General features: G+C 39.6%; 1 protein-coding gene across 1 annotated transcript in view; it reads left to right on the top strand.

The window, feature by feature from the left end:
- Positions 1–23,182, top strand: part of PRDM6 (PR/SET domain 6) — a 169,217-nt gene that overhangs the window by 136,507 nt on the left and 9,528 nt on the right. The window contains exon 7 of the mRNA XM_069745386.1: positions 22,857–23,033. Coding sequence (XP_069601487.1) covers positions 22,857–23,033 — 177 coding nt within the window. The remainder of the gene's footprint in view (positions 1–22,856; positions 23,034–23,182) is intronic.

The following is a 23,182-nucleotide window of genomic DNA, read 5'->3' on the forward strand; positions in this document are numbered from 1 at the left end:
AAGCAGGAAACAAACAGTTAACTATTTACATTTGTCGGGGTATTGAGGTTTATTCTCATAGTAGGTGACACGACATCAGTCGGAAGTGAACAATTCCTGGCCGGGGAAAGTCTGGATCCGTGCTCTCATCCGATGCCGTGTGGACGTCTCTGGATTGTCTTTCAGGCATAATCATATGTGCTTGATCTCGTTTCTCACTGTCCACAATATCCTTCGCTTCATGTCCTTTCTAAGGATACCGCCGCAAGGTAGTGCAGGCGCGGTTCCGTTTCGTTCTGTTCTTGTCGCTAGGTACCTGCCAGGTTCCCACGCCTGACAGGGACCCCCCTGAATCTTCCCCGCAACACCACCTGCCACGGGATGTTGCCTGGACAAAACCCAGTCATCTTCTCCCTAACTTCCCATCCAACCCCTAGTTTTACCAGTGTGAGGAGTGGCCTAATAAATAAAACCTTTTGCTCCCCCTAGTGGCCGGAGTGTGAAGTGTACTGTGTGCTGGTGATACCTGGTCAGATGAACTCATTTAGTGCCATCAGACGTACCATCACTCCCCTTAGTGGCAGAGCTACATTACTGCAACGACCAGGTCTCTGGGGCGCTGCACTCCCCCCCGGTTAAATCCATATGCAGCATGCATTTAGAAAAATTAATTTTGAAAAATACATGATGCCTAAAGTTAAGCATAAATAATTCAGAGAAAAAGTATGCAGCACTTACCATGGCAGCTTGAATGAAAAGTCCTTTATTTCATGACTTTCATTTTAGATGGTAAGGTGTAGAGGGGTGCGGGGAGAGAGGAGAAAGGACGACGGCATTTCACGTTACCACACTTCAATGGGTCCAGGTGGATCCACGTTACCATCTAAGATGAAAGTCATGAAATAAAGGACTTTTCATTCAAGCTGCCATGGTAAGTGCCGCATACTTTTTCTCTGAATTATTTATGCTGGATGATACTCCAAAGGTTTTCTATAGGGTTGAGGTCAGGGGAAGATGGTGGCCACACCATGAGTTTATCTCCTTTTATACCCATAGCAGCCAATGACTCAGAGGTATTATTTGCAGCATGAGATGGGGCATTGTCATGCATGAAGATGATTTTGCTCCTGAAGGCACGTTTCTGCTTTTAGACCATGGAAGAAAGTTGTCAGTCAGAAACGCTATTTACTTTACAGAGGTCATTTTCACATCTTCAGGAACCTTAAAGGGCCCAACCAGCTGTTTCCCTATGATTCCGGCCCAAAACATGATTTCTGCACCTCCTTCCTGACGTCTCAGCCTTGTTGCGACATGGTGGCCATCCACCAACCATCCACTTATCCATCCATCTGGTCCATCCAGGGTTGCTCGACACTTATCAGTAAACAAGACTGTTTGAAAATTCATCTTCATGTATGTCTGGGCCCACTGCAACCGTTTATGCTCATGAACACTGTTTAGGGGTGGTCGAATAGTAGGTTTATGCACCACAGTAAGCCTTTGAAGGATCCTACACCTTGAGGTTCGAGGGACTCCAGAGGCACCAGCAGCTTCAAATAACTGTTTGCTGCTTTGTAATGGTATTTTGGCAGCTGTTCTCTTAATCCAATGAATTTGTCTGGCAGAAATCTTCCTTATTATGCCTTTATCTGCATGACCTCTGTCTGTGCTCTGTTTCAGTCACAAATCTCTTCACAGTATGATGATCACAAAGTTTTTGTGAAGTATCTAATTTTTTCATACCTTGTCCAAGGCACAGTGTACAGTGTGTAAATATGAAGTATCTCCTCTTATTCTGGACTTTTGGGAATGTGGTCTTTGGGTGGTGTGTGATCTTGGAGGAGTGGTCTTTGGGGGCATAGTCTTTATTAGGGGTTTGGCAAAAGTTCGTAAAAATGTTAGCTCACCCTTTGGCAACCCTGCCCTAGTGATGCAAAGCAACAGTGCTAACCACTGAGCCCTATGCTGCCATTTTAAACATAGGCATATATCACACAAGGTATCTAAAAAATACATGCAGCCACTTTGCATAAATGTATAAAAGTTATGTCACAAAAAAAGGCTAATCATCAATTGGTATCTGAATATTGTGGAATGAAATCCTACACAAAATAATTGTAAGTATCAATACCTCAGGAAATTCAAAAAGAAAAGCGTAATAAAAGAGTCAATAGTGAAAAGTTCTGCCACTCAACAGATGATGACACTAAGGTAATAGATGTTAGTGGATGTGAAAAACACAGAAATGTCTCTCAAAAAGGCAAATAAATGCTGCTGCTCAAAAATGCAAAAATACAACCAATCTTTGGTGAATTAATATTCATGTAGTGTAATGGTCCTTAACCCCTTCATGACCTTGGGATTTTTCGTTTTTCCGTGTTCGTTTTTCACTCCCCTCCTTCCCAGAGCCATAACTTTTTTATTTTTCCGTCAATTTGGCCATGTGAGGGCTTATTTTTTGCGGGACGAGTTGTACTTTTGAACGACATCATTGGTTTTAGCATGTTTTGTACTAGAAAACGGGAAAAAAATTCCAAGTGCGGTGAAATTGCAAAAAAAAGTGCAATCCCACACTTGTTTGTTGTTTGGCTTTTTTGCTATGTTCACTAAATGCTAAAACTGACCTGCCATTATGATTCTCCAGGTCAGTACGAGTTCATAGACACCTAACATGACTAGGTTATTTTTTATCTAAGTGGTGAAAAAAATTTCCAAACTTTGCTAAAAAAAAAAAAAATTGCGCCATTTTCCGATACTCGTAGCGTCTCCATTTTTCGTGATCTGGGGTCAGTTGAGGACTTATTTTTTGCGTGCCGAGCTGGCGTTTTTAATGATAGCATTTTGGTGCAGATACGTTCTTTTAATCGCCCGTTATTGCATTTTAATTCAATGTCGCGGCGACCTAAAAAACGTAATTCTGGCATTTCGAATTTTTTTCTTGCTACGCCGTTTAGCGATCAGGTTAATACTTTTTTTTATTTGATAGATCGGGCGATTCTGAGCGCGGTGATACCAAATATGTGTAGATTAGATTTTTTTTTTATTGATTTATTTTGATTGGGGCGAAAGGGGGGTGATTTAAACTTTTATATTTTTTTTATTTTTTTCACATTTTTTTCTACTTTTTTTTTTTACTTTTGCCATCCTTCAATAGCCTCCATGGGAGGCTAGAAGCAGGCACAACTCGATCGCCTCTGCTACATAGCAGCGATCTGCTAGGGGTTAAAGGGGTTTTTCAACAAACAAGCTACATTTTAATCAATAGATCTTGGAATAATACCACAATTGGATGGGGTAAAAAAAATGTTCCTGTGCTGAGATAATCTTATAAAAGTGCCCCTGCTGTGTACTGTGTATCTGCCCAGGAACTGTGGTACGATCAGTCCATGTTCCTGTACTGTCAGACACGGCCATTACACAGTACACAGCAGGGGCACATTTATAAGATTATCTCAGCACAGGAACATTTTTTTTACCCCATCCCATTGTGGTATTATTCCAAGATCTATTGATTAAAATGTACTTTGCTTTTGGAATAACTCTTTAAGCCACTGCCAGTTTCCATTGACTGCTGTGAGAACAAAAGGATCTGGTATGTTGAAATAAAACATACGGTACGTATGGGGACACAACCATACTTTTTGAATCGTTGTCCAGTCCCATTGGCTGATTCTGCGGTCAGTCATCTAATTTGTTGGCCACCTCTACGAATGATGGTGACGTGGTCTTTTACAGCAACGAAAGTACCAAAAGTAGTAACAAGAAATGTTATGTGCTTGTAAATTTAGTTTAAGGTACAGCTTATTTTTTCTTTTCGGATGTAGCACATTTTGTGATAGTCGTGATCTTTCATGGACATGCAGAATTATGGGTGGCAGAATTTGCCAGAGCTGTATATTGGTATACACCTGTACAAAATTTGCCATGATGATGAGACATTGAGGCCGGCGTCACACACAGCGTATGCAAATACGGTCCGTATATTACGGCCGTAATACGCTGAAAAGTCCCGAAAATAGTGGTCCGTAGCTCCTCCGTAGGCAGGGTGTGTCACCGTTTTTTGCACATGGCATCCTCCGTATGTAATCCGTATGGCAGCCGTACTGCGTGTTTTTATCGCAGGCTTGCCAAACCGACATACGCCTATACAAGGGATCCATGTGTTTAAAAAAAAATAAAAACATATATACTGTATATATATATATATATATATATATATATATATATATGTCAGTAGACACATATATGTATATATATTATTACTTCATACAGCCGCGATATAGCAAAAAGCCGGTAATTCAATTACCGTCTTTTGCTTTCTCCTTCCTAAAACCCGACATGATTTGAGACATGGTTTACATACAGTAAACCATGTCTTCTCTCCATTTTTTTTGCAGATTCCACACTACTAATGTCAGTAGTGTGTTTCTGCAAAATTTGGCCGTTCTATCTACTAAATTAAAGGGTTAAATGGCGGAAAAAATTGGCGTGGGCTCCCGCACAATTTTCTCCGCCAGAGTAGTAAAGCCAGTGACTGAGGGCAGATATTAATAGCCTGGAGAGGGTCCATGGTTATTGGCCCCCCCCTGGCTAAAAACATCTGCCCCCAGCCACCCCAGAAAAGGCACATCTGGAAGATGCGCCTATTCTGGCACTTGGCCACTCTCTTCCCATTCCCATGTAGCGGTGGGATATGGGGTAATGAAGGGTTAATGCCACCTTGCTATTGTAAGGTGACATTAAGCCTAATTAATAATGGAGAGGCGTCAATTATGACACCTATCCATTATTAATCCAAATGAATGAAAGGGTTAAAAAAAACACACACACATTATTAAAAATTATTTTAATGAAATAAAACCAAAGGTTGTTGTAATATTTTATTTAACGCCCAATCCAATCACTGAAGACCCTCGTTCTGTGAAATAAAAATCATAATAAACCAACAATATACTTACCCTCCGCAGATCTGTAACGTCCAACGATGTAAATATATATACATATATGTGTCTCACTGACATATATATATATATACAGTATATACCTATTCTATGTGTACACATTTATTCTACCTATTGGACTGTAAGCTGTCAGTGTGATTTTACTGTACACCGCACTGAATTGCCGGCTTTTCTCTGTAACAGCGCTGCGTATTTCTCGCAAGTCACACTGCTTGTCCGTGTGTAATCCGTATTTTTCACGCTTCCATAGACTTTCATTGGCGTATTTCTTGCGCAGTACGGTGACAAACGCAGCATGCTGCGATTTTGTACGGCCGTAGAAAGCCGTATAATACTGATCAGTAAAATACGGCAGATAGGAGCAGGGGCATAGAGAATAATTGTGCCGTATTTTTTGCGAGTTTTACGGACGTAGTTTCTGCGCTCTTACGTCCGTAAAACTCGCAAGTGTGAAGCCGGCCTAATAGTATATCAGAACTAAGGTTTATTGTGACTGTGCAGCACAAATGTTTCTTCCGATATTTGCTGTGATCTTTATTAGGTACTGAATTGGGCAACAGCCTTCTTCACCTGTTTCATAATGAGCAGAAAATGCAACGTAAAGGTGCAGTGACCTTAAAACAGTGCGTCTCTGTATGCGATTTATGCTTTGTTTTCTCATGGCCGTCATACAGGAATAGATTAATGACTGTCATAGGCAGAAAACATCAGTCCAAGATTCTATAAATGCTTTTATGTCTCCCAGAGAGAGAATGTCTTGCATCTCAGTGCTTATGTGACAGTCATTGCCGGGTTCACCTGCGGTGTACTGTGTGTAGGAACTTAATTAAGTACTAAGAGGCAATGAATTGGAATTTTTTGCTTAGCACTATTTTTCTTCAGAGCATGCAAAGCTATAAATCGTGTAGAGCTGTCAAAAAGATATACCTGCTCTAGCGGTGATGTGGAGGAAAACAGATGCCATTTATTCAATAAACTAATATCCATATAGAAGAAAAATGTTGACCAGATACCTTAGAGTCAAAGTTGGTTTGAACGTTCGTCAATACGGAATTTTATGGCTGTGAACTGAAGATGAAATTTAGCTGAACAAGTGAATTAGAATTTCTGGTACTTTGGCCAGTGGCACCATGGATATAATACAGTCATTATTTATGCATCAAAGCTCGTTTATCTGACAATCCTGAGAGCTAGCAAGTGAGAAAAAAAAATCTAATTAATTTGATCTAAAATTCTGTCTTGCTAGCCTTTTTTAATAAAAAAGTAAATATTTCAATGAAATATGCAAGTTTAATAGGAGATATTGTAGACGCGTGTAGTTAATGCAAGACTGATCCGTAAAATGCTACACAGCATTTCTAGATGGAGTAATTTATTTATGATAATAAATGCTCATGAACACATCACACTTCAGTATTATGCATCCATAAGGCTGCACCCATAGGGACCTATGAGATAACACCATAGCCTTGTATGACTCCAATTTCATAGTAACATAGTAACATACATAGTAACATAGTTAGTAAGGCCGAAAAAAGACATTTGTCCATCCAGTTCAGCCTATATTCCATCATAATAAATACCCAGATCTACGTCCTTCTACAGAACCTAATAATTGTATGATACAATATTGTTCTGCTCCAGGAAGACATCCAGGCCTCTCTTGAACCCCTCGACTGAGTTCGCCATCACCACCTCCTCAGGCAAGCAATTCCAGATTCTCACTGCCCTAACAGTAAAGAATCCTCTTCTATGTTGGTGGAAAAACCTTCTCTCCTCCAGACGCAAAGAATGCCCCCTTGTGCCCGTCACCTTCCTTGGTATAAACAGATCCTCAGCGAGATATTTGTATTGTCCCCTTATATACTTATACATGGTTATTAGATCGCCCCTCATTCGTCTTTTTTCTAGACTAAATAATCCTAATTTCGCTAATCTATCTGGGTATTGTAGTTCTCCCATCCCCTTTATTAATTTTGTTGCCCTCCTTTGTACTCTCTCTAGTTCCATTATATCCTTCCTGAGCACCGGTGCCCAAAACTGGACACAGTACTCCATGTGCGGTCTAACTAGGGATTTGTACAGAGGCAGTATAATGCTCTCATCATGTGTATCCAGACCTCTTTTAATGCACCCCATGATCCTGTTTGCCTTGGCAGCTGCTGCCTGGCACTGGCTGCTCCAGGTAAGTTTATCATTAACTAGGATCCCCAAGTCCTTCTCCCTGTCAGATTTACCCAGTGGTTTCCCGTTCAGTGTGTAATGGTGATATTGATTCCCTCTTCCCATGTGTATAACCTTACATTTATCATTGTTAAACCTCATCTGCCACCTTTCAGCCCAAGTTTCCAACTTATCCAGATCCATCTGTAGCAGAATACTATCTTCTCTTGTATTAACTGCTTTACATAGTTTTGTATCATCTGCAAATATCGATATTTTACTGTGTAAACCTTCTACCAGATCATTAATGAATATGTTGAAGAGAACAGGTCCCAATACTGACCCCTGCGGTACCCCACTGGTCACAGCGACCCAGTTAGAGACTATACCATTTATAACCACCCTCTGCTTTCTATCACTAAGCCAGTTACTAACCCATTTACACACATTTTCCCCCAGACCAAGCATTCTCATTTTGTGTACCAACCTCTTGTGCGGCACGGTATCAAACGCTTTGGAAAAATCGAGATATACCACGTCCAATGACTCACCGTGGTCCAGCCTATAGCTTACCTCTTCATAAAAACTGATTAGATTGGTTTGACAGGAGCGATTTCTCATAAACCCATGCTGATATGGAGTTAAACAGTTATTCTCATTGAGATAATCCAGAATAACATCCCTCAGAAACCCTTCAAATATTTTACCAACAATAGAGGTTAGACTTACTGGCCTATAATTTCCAGGTTCACTTTTAGAGCCCTTTTTGAATATTGGCACCACATTTGCTATGCGCCAGTCCTGCGGAACAGACCCTGTCGCTATAGAGTCACTAAAAATAAGAAATAATGGTTTATCTATTACATTACTTAGTTCTCTTAGTACTCGTGGGTGTATGCCATCCGGACCCGGAGATTTATCTATTTTAATCTTATTTAGCCGGTTTCGCACCTCTTCTTGGGTTAGATTGGTGACCCTTAATATAGGGTTTTCATTGTTTCTTGGGATTTCACCTAGCATTTCATTTTCCACCGTGAATACCGTGGAGAAGAAGGTGTTTAATATGTTAGCTTTTTCCTCGTCATCTACAACCATTCTTTCCTCACTATTTTTTAAGGGGCCTACATTTTCAGTTTTTATTCTTTTACTATTGATATAGTTGAAGAACAGTTTGGGATTAGTTTTACTCTCCTTAGCAATGTGCTTCTCTGTTTCCTTTTTGGCAGCTTTAATTAGTTTTTTAGATAAAGTATTTTTCTCCCTATAGTTTTTTAGAGCTTCAATGGTGCCATCCTGCTTTAGTAGTGCAAATGCTTTCTTTTTACTGTTAATTGCCTGTCTTACTTCTTTGTTTAGCCACATTGGGTTTTTCCTATTTCTAGTCCTTTTATTCCCACAAGGTATAAACCGCTTACACTGCCTATTTAGGATGTTCTTAAACATTTCCCATTTATTATCTGTATTCTTATTTCTGAGGATATTGTCCCAGTCTACCAGATTAAGGGCATCTCTAAGCTGTTCAAACTTTGCCTTCCTAAAGTTCAATGTTTTTGTGACTCCCTGACAAGTCCCCCTAGTGAAAGACAGGTGAAACTGTACAATATTGTGGTCGCTATTTCCTAGATGCCCGACCACCTGCAGATTTGTTATTCTGTCAGGTCTATTAGATAGTATTAGGTCTAAAAGTGCTGCTCCTCTGGTTGGATTCTGCACCAATTGTGAAAGATAATTTTTCTTGGTTATTAGCAGAAACATGTTGCCTTTATGGGTTTCACAGGTTTCTGTTTCCCAGTTAATATCCGGGTAGTTAAAGTCCCCCATAACCAGGACCTCATTATGGGTTGCAGCTTCATCTATCTGCTTTAGAAGTAGACTTTCCATGCTTTCTGTTATATTTGGGGGTTTGTAACAGACCCCAATGAGAATTTTGTTACCATTTTTCCCTCCATGAATTTCAACCCATATGGACTCGACATCCTCATTCCCTTCGCTAATATCCTCCCTTAAAGTGGACTTTAGACAAGACTTTACATAGAGACAAACCCCTCCTCCTCTCCGATTTTTACGATCCTTTCTAAACAGACTGTAACCCTGTAAGTTAACTGCCCAGTCATAGCTTTCATCTAACCATGTCTCGGTTATTCCCACTATGTCAAAGTTACCTGTAGATATTTCTGCTTCTAGTTCTTCCATCTTGTTTGTCAGGCTTCTGGCGTTTGCGAGCATGCAGTTTAGAGGATTTTGTTTTGTTCCAATCTCCTCACTGTGGATTGTTTTAGAAATGTTCTTACCTCCCTTCAGAGTATGTTTTCCTGGGTCGTCTTTGTTCGAGTCTAATGTTTTTCTTCCCGTCCCCTCTTCTTCTAGTTTAACGCCCTCCTGATGAGTGTAGCGAGTCTTCTGGCGAATGTGTGTTTCCCAGGTTTGTTGAGGTGTAGTCCGTCTCTGGCGAGGAGTCCATCATACCAATAATTCACACCGTGGTCCAGGAATCCGAATCCTTGTTGTCTGCACCATCGTCTTAGCCAGTTGTTTGCATCAAGGATCCTGTTCCATCTCCTGGTGCCATGCCCGTCTACTGGAAGGATAGAAGAAAAAACTACCTGTGCATCCAGTTCCTTTACTTTCTTCCCCAACTCTTCAAAGTCCTTACAGATTGTCGGTAGGTCCTTCCTTGCCGTGTCATTGGTGCCAACATGTATCAGAAGAAATGGGTGGACGTCCTTGGAGCTGAAGAGCTTTGGTATCCTATCGGTCACATCCTTGATCATCGCACCTGGAAGGCAGCATACTTCTCTTGCAGTTATGTCCGGTCTGCAGATGGCTGCTTCTGTGCCTCTCAGTAGTGAGTCTCCCACCACCACCACTCTTCGTTGCTTCTTGGTTGTACTTTTTGCTGTCACTTGTTGCTGTGTGCCCTTTTCTTTTTTGCTTGCTGGTATTGCTTCATTCTTAGGTGTGCCATCTTCATCCTCTACAAAGATTTGATATCGGTTCTTCAGTTGTGTGGTTGGTGATTTCTCCATGGTCTTCTTGCTTCTTTTGGTCACATGCTTCCACTCATCTGCTTTTGGAGGTTCTCTGACACTTTTTTCACCTTCTGTGACCAGTAGAGATGCTTCTGTTCTGTCTAGAAAGTCTTCATTCTCTTTGATGAGTTTCAAAGTTGCTATTCTTTCTTCCAGACCCCGCACCTTTTCTTCTAAAAGGGCCACTAGTCTACACTTCTGACAGGTGAAATTGGATTCTTCTTCTGGTCGATCTGTGAACATGTAGCACATGCTGCAGCTCACCATGTAGGTTGTCACATCTGCCATGTTGCTCCTAGATCCTGCTGACTTGCTGTGTGTTTTCCTTCTTGTGTAATCTACTCAGCCAAGCTCTCTTGCAATAATGTCCTTCAGGCAAAAATTTACGCGCCTTACGGCGCGCGGTTTGGTGATGCTTTCCAAGCAGCTGGTCCCGGCTGTACCCAATGATCTTCTAGCTTAGGGAGACTCTTCGCTTTTCCCAGAAGGCACCTGGAATATGCAAATTAGCCTCCTCAAGCTTGAATCCCTGTTTAACTTTGTATTGTTTGCGTCCAAACTCTTTACAGATCGTTTCGCAACATTATCCTACAGGCAAAAATTTGGTGATGCTTTCGAAGCAGCTGGTCCCGGCTGTACCCAACGATCTTCTAGCTTAGGGAGACTTCGCTTCTCCCAGAAGGCACCTGGAATATGCAAATTAGCCTCCTGAAGCTTGAATCCCTGGTTTGGTGATGCTTTCGAAGCAGCTGGTCCCGGCTGTAGCCAACGATCTTCTAGCTTAGGGAGACTTCGCTTCTCCCAGAAGGCACCTGGAATATGCAAATTAGCCTCCTGAAGCTTGAATCCCTGGTTTGGTGATGCTTTCGAAGCAGCTGGTCCCGGCTGTACCCAACGATCTTCTAGCTTAGGGAGACTTCGCTTCTCCCAGAAGGCACCTGGAATATGCAAATTAGCCTCCTGAAGCTTGAATCCCTGGTTTGGTGATGCTTTCGAAGCAGCTGGTCCCGGCTGTACCCAACGATCTTCTAGCTTAGGGAGACTTCGCTTCTCCCAGAAGGCACCTGGAATATGCAAATTAGCCTCCTGAAGCTTGAATTTCATATAAAGTTTCACAAATAAGTACAGAATTTATGGCGTCGTCGATCTATGTATCTCTTTGTGCACAAGACACAATACAGATTTTTTTTTTAATGTATCCAGGCAAATAGACTGGGCTATATATTTATAACAATAGTTTATCCATGTTGAAGGAGAAGAGACAGACTAGCCCTAAGTAGATACTCTACCCTATAATCCTACAAGATATTAGAAGAAAGTAGAAGATACAAGATTGCATGAATTCAACAAAATATCACAGGCTGAGCTGGTGAGGGGTCAGGACTCTGGATTTCAAAACAATTCAAAAAGAGAAATAAACATGGACATCGCACTGCCCAACTATGTTCCAAGAACCGAAGAATGATTTCACGCATGATCAGAGAAAATTCTCATGTAACCCACTTCTCGGTTATGAAAGGCAATTCAGTACTTCAATGGACATAGCGGTCAGAGCACATACAGTGATCTGACAATAACCCAAAATCATAGAACGAGCTCTGAGACGTGGGAACTCTGCAGACCACAATCCCTAATCCTCTCCAAACAACACTAGAGGCAGCCGTGGATTGCGCCTAACTCTGCCTATGCAACTCAGCACAGCCTGAGAAACTAACTAGCCTGAAGATAGAAAATAAGCCTACCTTGCCTCAGAGAAATACCCCAAAGGAAAAGGCAGCCCCCCACATATAATGACTGTGAGTTAAGATGAAAAGACAAACGTAGAAATGAAATAGATTTAGCAAAGTGAGGCCCGACTTTCTTAACAGATCGAGGATAGAAAAGGTAACTTTGCGGTCTACACAAAACCCTAAAGAAAACCACGCAAAGGGGGCAACAAGACCCTCCGTACCGAACTAACGGCACGGAGGTACACCCTTTGCGTCCCAGAGCTTCCAGCAACAAATTAGACAATCTGGACAGAAAAAATAGCAAACAAACAGCAAAGAAGAACTTAGCTATGCAGAGCAGCAAGCCACAGGAATGATCCAGGGAAAAGCAAGTCCAACACTGGAACATTGACAGGAAGCCAGGATCAAAGCATTAGGTGGAGTTAAGTAGAGAAGCACCTAACGACCTCACCAGATCACCTGAGGGAGGAAACTCAGAAGCCGCAGTACCACTTCCCTCCACCAACAGAAGCTCACAGAGAGAACCAGCCGAAGTACCACTTGTGACCACAGGAGGGAGCTCTGCCACAGAATTCACAACACTTCTCACAATGTTCCAAACATGCATTATCTTCAGGCTTTCCACACTGGAAGTTCCACACTACTTCACTTTTCTTGAAGATCTCCAGTGTGTTTTATTCCAGTTTTTAGCTATCAAAATGGAAGTACACATGGTACTCACCTGTTGGATACTTTAGAATTCAATATGATGTATTCAGTACAATAGTGGATTTAAAAAACAAACACATTAAAGCAAAACTGTGGCACATATTAGAAAGCCTCACCCATGGTTTCGCCTACACAGCTTCTGCTGGGGCTTCTACTTTACAGCTGATAACTGTAAGGAAACATCCCAAGAGGTCACAAATAGAGAAGAGAGGGGAAGTAGTGTTCAAGCTAACAGTGTGAAAAGACTATGGATCCCACACATTAAAATATTGTTGGAGGCGGAGAATTTCCTCCAAGTAGAAGGAAAATTCTGGTGGGCATATGGAATAATGTTGATGGGTTCTTGGAACATGCTTTACACTGTCTCACTAATCAGCAGGAAAGGAGAAACTAGACAAAGCCACAATCTGAAGTGGCTATTTGCTTGCCATACAGTAGCTAATGTTGGACCAAATTGGTGCACTGCTTCTCCTGAGTTCAGTGAACTGGCTGTTATTTTAAATGCTAGGCCTAAAAAGGGAAATTAGCTGGATCTCACCCCTGATATAAGGTATTGACAATTTCTGGTTATGGGGAGAGAGACAGATTAATAATGAGAAAGCAATAATTTATTAATTCCAAAAAAACAGATGTTTAACGCATTAGCCTGTAAGTCTATTAATCTCATACCCACAGATGCCAATTCACAGATTTCATGGATATACATTTAGACAGAGAAATCTGATAACCAGTGCTGGTGAGAGAGGAAAATTATATAAAAAAGGAAGTGTATCTCTTAGTAGAAAGCATGCAAACTTTACCCATGATGCTTTATTATTTTCTTTTAAAATTTAAAAAAAAAATCTTTTAGGTGATTTAAGTGATTTACCCTAGGGTATGTGTGTGCAAGTCCCACAATCCAGGAACTCTTCTTAATAAGGTAGTGGTGGACTCTGTATTGAAGATTGTCCTACAGACACAGTATGTGTTTCGCTTTCTCATAACCCTTAGGTACAAATACTATTTATACCATTTTGCCTTCCAATTACTTGCAATTGGATTCATGCCATATTGGTGAACCAGCCAAGGTCCACATAGCACAATGCAGAGCTCAAAAACCCCAGCAGTGATTGGACCATATGACAGAGCTAGTAACGAAGAAAAGGAACGCATCTTCATCATTATCTTAAGCTACAAGTCATTGATTGGTGACACCGCATTTATAGTTGGGCACAGTAACATTGTGCTGAGTGTACATAGCACCTCATGTTTCAGCAAATGACTAATGTTTCACTACCAGATAGAGCAGTTCTATAACACCAAAAACGGATTATGTGACAGGATTTCAATAGGAGATTTATGCCCATATTAAAACAACTACTGTAAGGCGCTAATTGCATGGGCCGAATTCATAACTCATATGTGAGGGAATATAAATCCCAATAGATTATCATAATATAGAAGAAAATATTTCAGTTCTTTCCAATAGAGAGTAAAGGAAAAACAGGGACCTCGGCGTTAAACTGCAGACGGTGCAAGAACAGATCTTTCCACTCTGAGAAGTAAAATCCTATAAATAAAATTGACTTATGGCTGCTTATTCTCTATGTTTTCAGAAGCAGCATTTTCATGGTGAGGTACAATCAATACTGATGGGAAGACAGATCTAGGTTCAGCAGGAAATAATAATCTGCTCCTGACAATTTTAGAAGTAACACTTTCAAGCAGAGTTGGATGCCAAGTTTTTGGGTTAGTGAACTAGGAAGGTGCTAAGATTGGCTGTCCCTATGTCACACACCACAAATGAAGAACTAGATTATGAAATAATACAATTTAGTGAGGTAGATAACCTCTAAATAAGCATTACTTGATAATAGGGCATAGAGAGAAGACCAGAGGTTTGCAGTTCCCTCACACTTTACACAACACTCCACCAGAACCTCTTCTTTTCAACTCTTTATCCAAAATTATGCATCCAAAATTACCCGTTTGTCTTAATTTCCATTTATTTGAGGGAATATATTATGTACACACTACAAGACGGGTTCTCTGGGGGTCTGAGCAGTCAAAACCAACAGCCATCAGTAAGTTTCCCCCATCCTATGAATAGGGCAGGGTCAATTATATTGGTAATAATCTTGTAAAGACTGATGTATTAAAGCATAGCAATAACATAAAACAAGATTGATAGAAATTTAATAGAGAAAAAATCAAGTCTCATTGACAAATAGACCAGAGACTCACAGTGTCTTTTGCAGCCAGTTTATATAGAGAATAGTGGTTTATTGTTTTCACTATTATGGAGTTATATAAGTCACCGAGACAACAGTAGAGTTTCCGATCTGCTATGTTGCATGCTCAATGGTCTAATATAACATATTTTATATTTTAACTGGATATGCTTCCATATAATGTTGAACACATACAGAGGTAGAGTATGGCCCAATGCACCTCTATGAGTGTCCCATTATAGTACTAGAAAACAGAGCCGTAACATTTCGGTGGGTTTTAGCCTTTTGTTGGGATTTTATGATTTAGGAGTGTTGGTATGGAAGTAAAACTAAAGCTCTGTACAGATGAATCTGTTGAGCTGCCTGTAAACTTGCACTGATTAAATCTGTGTTCAGAGTTGACAGCAAGGTCAAGCAGGTTAATTTATAATGCCTCTCATTATACGCTTGGTTTCCCTTGTAAAGTATCTACAGGACCCGTGTCATAGAAGTTGAGATACATCCGATGGTAAAGTATAAAACAAATTAAGCAACCAGGCATTCCACGTACATTCAATACTGTCATCCTTTACGTTCTCCTGCTGTATGCTCACATTAGCACTTTGCTAATCGGACTACTTTCTAAGTATTATATTACTATTACATTACAGGAGTGACTACATATTTCACATTGTAATGCTATGAGCAATAATCTTAAACATGAAGTGATAATTACTTTTGAAAACTCCTATTATAACTGGTTTATTGATCAACAATCTTCCCTAACTTCTTCACTAACATTGGATAATGTAGATGGATGGCTTCATAACAATGCTTACCTCCAATAAAACAAATAGTTTTAGAGGTAAAATCTTGCACTATCACCATATATATACACAGAGTAGAGAGGGTTCCAGTGTTACAGATAAAAATTCCTGAAGCTTTATTCATTCATATTAAAAATTCCACAAAACATCCACAACAGACCAAAAGCGAAACATCTCTGGTGCACGTGGCACCCTTAGTCATGGTCAGTTAGTCTATGACTAAGGGTGCTACATGCACCAGAAATGAGTCGATGTGGTTTCGATTTTGGACTATTGTGGATGTTTTGTGGAATTTTTAGTATGAACGAATAAAGCTTCTAGAATTTCTATCCGTGTAGCTGGATCCATCTCTCCTTCGTTTGCTTGTCTTTCCACCTGACTGATCCAAGATCCAAAGAATTATGGACTACTGTGCTGAGCTGGCTACGCCTTCTATTTTTCCATTATCACCATGTAGTATGGTTAGAGATGTTGACTCTGTTGAGCATATTCAAGATGTCCCCCCAAAATATTATTTTGCAGTACGGTATGTTGAAATTAGCAGAATTCAATTAAAAAATCTCTATGGTCAACTTTAACTATGGAAGTTCTTTTCTATAACTTTTAGGCTTAAATAGGATCTGTCACCAGATGAAAAGTGGCCAATTTTTGCTCTTATTTTATTTTTGCTACTCCTCTCATTATTTTTTCTTTTCGTTTTCTTTTTTAAATCTGCCATATGGTTTAAAAAAAAATCTGGGCCTTTTTACCTAGTGTAAATTTGTCTAGTTTTTACCAAGGAGGCATTGATCACAGTCTAAAAATGCAGAACCGCCTAAAGACACACCCCTGAAGAATCCTTTGAGCTATGCCCCCTTGGTGAAGACCATAAAACTTCTCACTAAATAGAAAGGTCTATATCTCTGAAGCTGTACTGTGGATTAAAAAACAAACAAAACCAAGCCCAAACCTCAGGATACTCATGGGAGCAGCAGGAATAAATTAAAAAACTGGACTCTTTTGACCATTGGCAAAAGTGACATGCCCATACAACTGGAAAGAATCCAGCACATGTTAAGCTATGGCTTGAACTCAGTGGACTTAAGGCTACCTTCAACCTTAAAAACCATGAAAACGGCAACCAATCTTTTTGCTCTGTCCTCACCAGAAGTTGAAACAAGATAACTGAGATAATTGGTGGAGGACGTGTGCAGCAAAATGAGAGGAGAGGCCGGGGATTGATAAATAAGTAAATGTTATATTTTGTATTAAACTATGCTAAACTGTTTTATTTTGCATTAATAGATAAAGTGGTGGACTTTAAGGAATGCTATAAATGAAATCGTTTTTGTAGAAAAAAAAGTTTTAATAGAAACATAATAGTAAACACCTTAGTATATCCAGATGGTAAGTTCATACTTGGAGCAAAACTCTTGAGCGGTTGCCAACACCACCTCTTTATCTCTGTTTGTAGCTAAGTTATTCTCTGTTGTGGCTATCTAAATGTCTTTACTAACAGGGGCCATGAGCCGGGAATCTGCTCAATATTAGCAGCATGTTCTATTTATTAAAATGAGAACATAACCTTACTAGACTTAAGACCAGAAGACACCCATTACCAGCATTTAAATGAGAAATCACTCAGTTTTCATCATTAGCAATAGAGTTGTAATCAGCCAAGTGACCCAATTATCAGATACTACATTTTCTAAAGGAATCTCCAACATTGAGGAGTGTAAATAAAAGGAGAAATAAAAGGAAAATAAAGCAGTTTAACTGCTAAGTTCATAATACAAAATAGCCAATAAATAAATAGCTAAAAGGGTCGACATTAATGAAGCATTGTTTATGTCTTGTAAACTTTTTGAAAAACTAACCTAAAACTTGATAACTGATGACAATAAAGTCTGTAATTCTGCCCCAAAGTGAAAACACTTGTGATTAGTTTACTGCAATTTACGTTTTATATTTTTATACTATACTATACTACACTATATTATAATTGTTATTGTTATTGGAGATAATAAATGCCGAAAAAACACCTTCACATAAGACCAGGAAGTGATTAAAAATATGTAAACTTTATTGAAAGACATATAAAAAACATAAAAATTGGGCAGTAACCACAAGTGCATCAGCAAAGGTGGGAACCCCACAAGGAAATCCTCTATGTAAACATTTCCATCACAGAACGTGTAAACCAAAAATAATTCGGTCACCACTATAGTACTATATTGAAAAAATGTAAATTTTATTAAACATATATTATTTTCTAAAACAAGAACCATATAAAATAGTACACATTACTACATAGATGAAGAAAGGTGCAAATCCTCACAAATGAGGGACTACATTGCCATAAGTAAGCATCCAACTCCTAGGCCAAACATATACATTCAATGACATCACTGAATCATGGGGAGACACACTCCAACAATGTATCCCATGTGTCAAAATAACCCCTATGGTACCATAACTCCTAACGGGGAATGACACGAGATCATATAATGGTCTACACCCCTAAATGAACAGGATGCCCAGAGTATGTGTATAGCAGCATTGATAAGCGGTATATTACCTGATAGGTGGGCCTAGTGTGCGAACCTCGGCGTCCCTCTGCCCCTACGCACGTTTCGTAATAGCTTCTTCTGGAGCGGTAATATACCGCTTATCAATGCTGCTATACACATACTCTGGGCATCCTGTTCATTTAGGGGTGTAGACCATTATATGATCTCGTGTCATTCCCCGTTAGGAGTTATGGTACCATAGGGGTTATTTTGACACATGGGATACATTGTTGGAGTGTGTCTCCCCATGATTCAGTGATGTCATTGAATGTATATGTTTGGCCTAGGAGTTGGATGCTTACTTATGGCAATGTAGTCCCTCATTTGTGAGGATTTGCACCTTTCTTCATCTATGTAGTAATGTGTACTATTTTATATGGTTCTTGTTTTAGAAAATAATATATGTTTAATAAAATTTACATTTTTTCAATATAGTACTATAGTGGTGACCGAATTATTTTTGGTTTACACGTTCTGTGATGGATATCTGATATAGAGTACTTTATGCCCTTGTTTGGGAGGGCAAAATTTATTGTTACTTGTAGAGCAAATCTCGGTGTATATATGTAAACATTTCGTAAGGTGCAATTAGGATACAGTAAATTACAAAACATGTAAGAGAATAATAATAAATAATCAATATAGTCTTTATACATTAATATATATAATAGCATCCACTTTGCACTGATAGCGATATGTAACATAGGCTAAACAGCCTAACACAGGGACGAAGCATTTCAGTGCGAAACGCGCGTCGGGTGTGGTGGGTCCCCGGGTTCCTCCTCTTGGTAAGTATACCTTCAATTTATATCTATGTAGTACTTATAGGTTTTGTGTTAGGCTGTTTAGCCTATGTTACATATCGCTATCAGTGCAAGGTGGATGCTATTATATATATTCATGTATAAAGACTATATTGATTATTTATTATTATTCTCTTACATGTTTTGTGATTTACTGTATCCTAATTGCATCTTACGAAATGTTTACATAGAGGATGTCCTTGTGGGGTTCCCACCTTTGCTGCTGCACTTGTGGTTACTGCCCAGTTTTTATGTTTTTTATGTGTCTTTCAATAAAGTTTACATATTTTTAATCACTTCCTGGTCTTATGTGAATGTGTTTTTTCGATATATATTATGGTAGTACCTTCATGGCTCTGTAAGGGATATTATTTGGTGTCTCTTGTTATTGGAGATGTTTAATGCTCATATCAATCCAACATAATCTAATTCCAGAAATGACTATAAAGTATAACTATAGGGTGTAAAAATTACAGATTATTATCACATTTTTTATGATATATAGTTTGCATATGAAATCAGCCAAGTTAAACAGGTTGTCTGGTGAAAGCGAGCTATTGTAAAGGATAACTTGTTCATCATGGGGTCTGACCTCTGGTTTCATCAGCAATTGGCAGAACAGTGAATTTTTGTCCCTTTAGAATGGAGCAGCAATGCGCTTGGTCGACCGCTGAACAATAGAGGATGGATGGAGTGGCAGTCGGGCATCCAACATACTGCTCCAATTTTTAACAGGAATAAAAGTTCTCCATTGAGGATAAAAATTTCCCAATCTTCCAATCTTGTGGGTCCCAGTGGTGGGGACACCCACTCAACAGCAAGTTATCATCACAGCAGTGGAATTTGTGTACAAAGGCTAGAATGAGACCATTGGACTTTGGGTAAAGCCCCCTCGCCCATACATAATAGACAGCTGAATGAAGTTTTGGCTGGCAGCTATTTCTATGACTCTCTTGGCTCTGCCAAGCTCTCCAGTTTTCCGTATGAGAGAGCCGATGCCAGAGGAGTCTGGCAGTGGCCTACCTTGTCAAGAACAAAATGATTGGAAACCTGAAATGTTGGATTGTCATCTCCCTTGACATTATTTGTCAGGGGACAGTCGTCAGGGGACGTCAATTTTTGGCTGAACCCACCATCATTGATAGGTTTTGCTGACATTAGTCTAGTATGTATGGGGGCCTTGTAGGGAGGTGTAATCTGCATTCATCGGCCCACAGCCTCAGATCTGATACAAAAACAACAGAATTAACTTGTTATAAGCTGAATAACCTTTGATCACTTATTCAAATGATAGGTTATACCTGCTAGATTAGTAGGGGTCTGACAGCTGAGACCTGCGCCAATCAGCAGAACTTGTGCCCCCCAGAGCAGTGGTTACAGTCTATCGGAGATAGTGGAGTACAGTGCTTGGCTGTGCCCAGAAGTCCTACGGAGATTAAATACACAATGTTCCATTCAAACAAGTGTCTCATTCTAGTGATTGGTGAGAGTCTCAACCTTCAGATCCCCATTCCCCACCATAAGTTTTACGAAAATTGGTTGCAAATGACAAGCAGGAAAATAGTGGTAATTAAGCGTATTAAGTCAGAAAAAATAGTTTATACGAGCATAAGTAAAACCTGGAACAGCAAATAAAGCTTATATCACGGTTAATCCAAAGGAGGTAAAAGAAACGCAATAGCACTCACCGATCTGTGGCAGTTTAAACGTCCCGTTTAAACTGCGACCCGTGGAAGCGCTTGGTGTTAGCGCGAAACGGCCGTCGTCGTCTTGCCTGTCGCACTCCTCCTCTCACTCCCTCCCTTGAGCCGTGAAGATTGCTCGCTGCATGTTCTAATAAAGGACGTTTAAACTGCCACAGATCGGTGAGTGCTATTGCGTTTCTTTTACCTTCTTTGGATTACATGGACATTTTGTTTCACGCCAGCACCTCCTGTCTCTCGATCGGACTACCATTGTTTAGAAATTTCCCACATTAAGCTGATTATCTCTGATAAGTTGCATGGTGCCGCTTACTTTTTCTCTCTTTTTGGTCTTATATCACAGTTAAGCAGAGTATTGTATAGTCAAGTAGGAGTGAGAAAATACGACATAATTATGTCATCGTGTTACAGTGGTTGCTGTATCATTGTGACTTCACCTGAGGTGACTGGCAGAATCGATACTAGAGTGTGCGGAGGTGACAGAGGCTCCACCAATATCATCAGGTGCAGATAGGACTGTCGCTGGAATGCAGCAAAATAAATATATACTTATGCCTGGTTAGGAACTAAACACGAGCTACTAATTCTAAGTCTTGTCCTTACTTCACCTTCTCCCCTGGTTGACTTTCATCATATGACGGCCTGCGAGGAGATTGTAGAGCAGGACAAAACTTACGTTTAGACGTCTCCTGAGAGTCATTATTACACTTTAGCTCATTAGTAAAGAGAGTGAAAAACAGCTCGTTGAACAATGAAGAATTTTATTTGTAGGTTGCTCGATCCTGAGCGGCCTTAAACTGAATAAGTAAAGGCCATAAATGTTAATCGCACCTTGAACTGGTAAAAACATTGATTATAAGCGTATAAATATCACAGGTTCACTCTGTTGTCCTTATAACCAGTACACTACTCAGTTCATCTGCTGATTTTTACTTTTATTAAATTGACCTTTTTACCAAAATGTGAGACTACAAATTATGTTACACTAAGCAATTATAATTTCAACATAATCATAAAAGAGGATTCTCTACTGTAAGAGCAGTGAGACAATGGAGCTCTCTGCTAGAACTTGACATTGAGTTAGTATAAAAGGGGCCTCAAAGTAAGACATTTTCTTGGAAGACGTGTTCTATGCATACTTTGAGTTAGGAAATATTTTCTTTCTCCCTAAACCAGGGGTGTCAAACTGCATTCCTCGAGGGCTGCAAACAGGTCATGTTTTCAGGATTTCCTTGTACTGCACAGGTGATAATTTAATCACCTACACAAATAATGAGTTGGTGATTAAATTATCACCTGTGCAGTACAAGGAAATCCTGAAAACATGACCTGTTTGCAGCCCTCGAGGAATGCAGTTTGACACCCCTAAACTATGTATAGTCACATGTGTGGGTTGTTTTGTATTCCTCGGGATTGACATTGCAGGAAAATGGGTTGAACATGATAGAGATGCATTTTTTTTTAACCCTATTATGTTACATACAACAAGTTTATTGAACAACATAAAATGTATTATTAATATCACCATTTTATGCTGGAGTTATTTTCCAATCCAGTCAATGTGTATTGTATACTTTATTAAAGAATAACGCTCACCAAAATTAGTATTTTCTTAATATATTGCAGTCATAATATTATATAGCACTGTGTACTTACAATTGCTCATTTTCCCCTTCTACCCGGCTAATTCTTCTTTTTTCCATTAGGTCTATGACACCACTTGATTAAAAACTGACTAGCTGAATCCTTTAAAGCTCTATGTAGAAACAGGAGGTCAATTTTCCCTGCATGACTCATTAGTCTCTACAAAAATACCTGTCAGGGGGGAGGATCAGAGCAGCTGGGAGAGGATCTGAAGAGGGAAATTAGATTTTTAGGGAATAAAGACTTCCTGTTTCTACATATAGCATAGAAATGCGAATGATTCGCTGGGTAGAAAGGCAAAATGAGCAATTGTAAGGACACAGTGCTATATAATATGATGACTGCAGTATATTAAGAGGATAAAAACTTTGATGGGAGTGCTTTTTTAATAACATGTTTTAGACTCAAAGCTGTGTTGTGATCATTTTTTCTGAGTCTTTGAAAATTTTATTCCATATATTTAAGATGGGTGCAGAATGTACATTTTGTTTTGGACCTGGAGTTTCATTGATATTCTAGTATTTTGAGTCTACCTAGAAAAATCCGATTTTTCCCATTTTATTTTATTTAGGCCTTACCAGTGTGGACATTGTTCCCAGTCCTTCTCCCAGCCATCAGAATTAAGGAACCATGTTGTCACCCACTCAAGCGACCGACCCTTTAAGTGTGGCTATTGTGGCAGGGCTTTTGCTGGAGCAACCACATTAAACAACCACATCCGGACACATACAGGGGAAAAACCATTTAAGTGAGTAGTTAGTAATAAAAAAAATTACCAATTCTAAAAGGTCCTACTGTGTACATGATCTTGTGAAAACAATTTTAATAATATCTTACTTCATCACTAGAATATGATTGCTTGAGTTTAAAGGTCTGAATGTCTCTCCCGACAACCCA

Source organism: Ranitomeya imitator, chromosome 1, assembly GCF_032444005.1.
Source record: "Ranitomeya imitator isolate aRanImi1 chromosome 1, aRanImi1.pri, whole genome shotgun sequence".
NCBI classification, from domain to species: Eukaryota; Metazoa; Chordata; class Amphibia; order Anura; family Dendrobatidae; genus Ranitomeya; species Ranitomeya imitator.